This window comes from Zerene cesonia, chromosome 25 (genome assembly GCF_012273895.1).
Source record: "Zerene cesonia ecotype Mississippi chromosome 25, Zerene_cesonia_1.1, whole genome shotgun sequence".
NCBI lineage: Eukaryota > Metazoa > Arthropoda > Insecta > Lepidoptera > Pieridae > Zerene > Zerene cesonia.
Genome location: NC_052126.1, coordinates 2,830,303 through 2,834,933, shown reverse-complemented (window position 1 = coordinate 2,834,933; position 4,631 = coordinate 2,830,303). Strand labels below are relative to the sequence as shown.

The 4,631-nt window shown below is 32.4% G+C and overlaps 1 protein-coding gene across 1 annotated transcript in view; it reads right to left on the bottom strand.

The window, feature by feature from the left end:
* The window catches only part of LOC119836742 (chitin deacetylase 8), a 4,697-nt gene extending 2,521 nt beyond the window's left edge, over positions 1-2,176 (bottom strand). Inside the window, exons 1-3 of the mRNA XM_038362190.1 lie at positions 2,003-2,176; positions 1,257-1,566; positions 522-789 (exon numbers count right to left, since the gene is read on the bottom strand). Of these exons, the coding sequence (XP_038218118.1) occupies positions 522-789; positions 1,257-1,566; positions 2,003-2,176 (752 nt within the window). The remainder of the gene's footprint in view (positions 1-521; positions 790-1,256; positions 1,567-2,002) is intronic.
* Between the last annotated feature and the right edge of the window lie 2,455 nt (positions 2,177-4,631).

Sequence of the window (4,631 nt, the reverse complement as noted above, 5' to 3'; positions counted from 1 at the left end):
AAGGTACCTTCCCTTATAATAATCTGACGCGCTCGAGTACATCCCAAAATCCCCTCTTGGGCTCCCCTACTACAATGATTATTTGTCAAATATTATATGCCACCACACATGTTTTATTACTTTTTATTGTTTATTATTGTTTTCTTTATATGCTATTCTTTGTGTATTTGTATGTGTTGTAATATGGTTCTTTTTTGAAATAGTTCTTTTCTTTTTTCAGAGATTGTAAATATTAAGGGGATTTCGTTTATCTGTGTTTTTGTGTTTTAGGTGTATCTTTATCAGAATATATAAACTATACAGAAAATGTTTTTAATACATTTAAAATGTAAAGTGAGACATATTTGAATTTACTATAATTATTATTTACCAGCATTCTATTAAGTTTTGACGTGCGTTTTTCATAACAACAAATCAACGAAATGCATTGGAAATTTTTCCCCATGTGGTAAGAACCACACGTGTCATTTACCACATTACATCAGAAGATTTTTGTTATAACAAACAATAATTATACTTACAGACTGAAGCAGGCATCAACCATGGCACAAGGGAAGTTAGATAAATCTGTCCACGCAATCATAGGCACTACCCAGGCTCCCGGCAGGGATGCAGAAGGGCATGGAGGAGTGATACAGTCCTGTATAGATTGGTAGTCCAAAGTGTATGGCCAAAGACCAGGGTCGGTATATCTGGTTGTAGGCCAGGTTATGTCATAGCGTAATCCAGCAGACTTCATCATTTGGAAGGAACTGTTGCCTGTCATTTGTAAGAATGGAATGCGTAAACCTGGAACAAAAGATTTTATTTTAATTTGCATTTTCTAGACATTTTCATCATATTCTGATTCAAACTGGCTTGATGTAAGAGTATACAAGCAAAGTCACGTGAACTTCCCTCTGTTAATATAATTGTGTCAATTTAAGTATATTATTATAGGATCCACCCGTCTTCTTGGTACAGTTACTTGTACTTCGTACAGTTAGCACGGGAGTGTAGAACCGAGTGGTGCTGAGTTCGGTTACCGATTGGGTTACATAAAAAAAGGACTGATTACCTCCATGTCCATAAAAAATAAATCAGGGAAATAGGTATAATATATTATAATTAATCTGCCGCATACCCCACTAGGGCACACGGGACTTCACTTTTATTAAAGCATCAAAATACAATAACTACAAAATAAATTAGACCAAATGATAAATGATGCATATTCCTATCTTGTATAATAGTCACGAACGCATTAATTTGCTTACCTTCAATACTAGATTCAGGAATAGCAGCGAAGTGGGACATCAGAGTTTTCTGATCAGCGAATTCCAACATCATTCTGTCATAGTCCGCTTCTTGGAAATAGGTCTGGTTAACATGGGTAATGGAATGAAGAGCTATTTCGAAGCCCTCATTATATAGTTCATTGACGAGCTCATAGTTCGTGTATTCGTGACTGATGTAGAATGAAACGCCGATCGGACATTCGTTGGAGTTTTTACGTTTGTACAAAATATCCCGGTAGGTTGCTACGTTGACAACGTTGACGCCATCGTCGAATGTCAGCAGAACAAACTGGAATTAAAAAAATATACCTATATAAGTCAAGAGCTAATGTAGTTATATTTTTTTCGTGATAATGTTAAAACAATTGAAGCAAATCCTTTTGGTCTGAAAAATGAGTTACTTGCATTATCAAAAGTAAACTCGAAGTTGTTAACTCAGTTTACAATTACAAAATGAAATTTTATACCATAACAATACATGTATTTTCTTTATTTTTTATCCTAAATGATGATTATACATATATTTTTAATTTTCGAGAACTTTAAAATTGAAATCTTTATGAAAATAGTGAATTAAAATGATCGGAAAATTGTTGTTCATATTTTGATTTATTCTTTATCCCCAAGAGGTCTACGAGCCTACGAGCCTTTAGATATGTCTAAATAGTATGTCTATTTATAATAGTATTTTGATGGGCTTTTCTACTTGGAAACAAATACTTTACCTGAGGGACTTCATGGGGTTTTAAATTACCAGGGATGACTGTAGACGAGCATCTGCAGTCTGGGAGTTTGCATAACTCTTCATCACATGGCTCAGCCAAGGGTAAGACATCAGCACTTATAGCTGATGCTACCACAAACACAATGAACGTGAAAAGTAACAGAGCCCACTTCATTTTGGATTTCACTTATTAAATTAGCGTTAATTAATGTTTATCTGCTGTATATATTGTGTGTCTATCATCAATTTGGTCTTATCTTATTTTGATTATAAATGTTATCAGATCTGATTATGGCTGGATTTCTTTAAATCTTTTGATGTACAGTTCTATATAGTATGTTAAAGAACATGATAAACTATGGACGATGGGTTTTTGGATTCGGATTTTATCATTTGGTAGAAATAATGATTGTTCTAAAATAAATCATTTTTTAGTCGCTTCAATACCCCGACTTACGCTATCAGGTTTTACGTGAATTCGTGATTTTCTTGCTGATCGCCGCCCGCATCAACGCCAAGCTTGAACGCACTCCATGTTGTTTTGTACGCAGTACATACATATTGGATCTAAAATGGGCTCTAATTACGCTTCAAATTGTATGAAAATAATTGATATTGACTTTACTTAGAACTCTAAACGGTTTATTCCGGTATATCTTATCACAATCATATAAAAACATCTAATCACCACTAGAAATCTCATATTCGTTTATCATTTTATGCATTATGTGATTATGATCATGTTTCAATTAATCTGTATGCAATATTTTGGTTACGTCTAATGATGCTAAAAAATGCCAGAATTGTTCATTTAAACATTTTTTAAATTGAAATATTATTATTTAAGGTTTACATAGAAATATTTATAATGAGATAATAGTGATTTCCATTTGTTTATAAGATTTATTTCGTAACATTTTGATTTCATTTCTGGATAAGATAGTTAAAATAAAGCCAAAAAATGTTCATCCAAGAACAGCTCCAGCGTGCTAGAGAATCCTAATTAATTAATTTGCATTTTGAGGTATTAAAAGATATGAAAATTTACTTAAGTCACGGTAAAAGAATACAAATATGACGAACTGCAACGATTTTAATATTAAAAAGAATAAGTTATTTCTTATTTACTTCTATTTTACATGATAACATGTAGAAATCAGAAATGATAAGTACATTAGTTATTAATTTCTAAATGTACTCATGTAAAATAGAAGTAACGCCGCGGGTTACAGCTAGTGATGCATAATGTTGATTCTGATGAGGCAAATGATGAAGACTTTGGGATTACGTGTATAGTTAAACTAGCTGCGCCCCGCGGTTTCACCTGCGTAAGTCCGTATCCCGTAGGAATATCGGGATAAAAAGTTGCCTATATGTTATTCCAGTTGTCCAGCTGTCTGCGTACCAAATTTCATTGCAATCGGTTCAGTAGTTTTTGCGAGAAAGAGCAACAAACACACACACATCCTTACAAACTTTCGCATTTATAATATTAGTAGGATATAGTAGGAAGTAGGATGGACTCAATTACTGAAAGAATGCCACTTGGAATTTTCTAAGATAAATTGAAGCAATCAATTCTTGGTGTATCATACACATGTATTAAATTATTTGACGTTATTATATATTTCATGATATTTGTATTTCAGATGAATTTAAAATATTGTCTTAATATAAGTATTTCGTGATAATTCAAAACATGTTTTCATTTAACTTTAAAACTGCTAATGATCGGTGAAATACATATTTGCTGTGATAAATTTGTGTGAAAACACTTTAAAAAAATCTGGTGAAAAAATTTATTTACAGCAGAATTGCGGTTACTTGTGTCAATCAGAAAGTATGTTAATTTTCTATTAATAAAATATTAATAAAATAAAATAAATATTTTCTGTTCATCCGTACTCTATATGCAGAAATGATGAATGAATGCCCGATTACGAAGAAGCGTTATGACTTATATTGTTTTAATTGACGATTAAACATCTTTCAATTTTATCGCGATAAAACTATCCACATAATATTTTAATCTTTTAATAGGTAGTAAGTGCTCAAAAGAAAAACATGTACTAAAATTAAAAAAAATAGATTACAACTAATTATTAAAATGCTTTCAAGGAAATTTCTTTATCAATAACACTAATTAATGATTGATGTTTGATTATTTATGGAAAATACATTGATCGTAATAATTTTAATCGATAATTATATAAAAATAGTAAGCTGAACCGAGATAGGAAATGACTAATTTCACCCAATTTCCACATATAGTATTTATATAATGATGAACGATTAAAATATAAATAAACAATATTATACAGACAGACTGACTGACTGACCGCCTCCTTGGTACTGTTGGTTAACGCGTGAGCCTAGAACCGAGGGTTTCTGGGTTCGATTCCCGGTGGGGACGCACAAAAAAAGTCTCGATCTGGCAGGCCACAGAAGGCTGATCACCTACTTGTCCATAAAGAAAATCGATCAGTGAAACAGATGTACATCATCTGCCCCATACCCAACTAGGGGACATGGGACTTCACTTCATTCACTTTATACTATACAGAGGAACATTTGTATCTTTGTATGTAAGTTTACACGAAAACTACTGCACCGATTTCGAAAATTCTCTT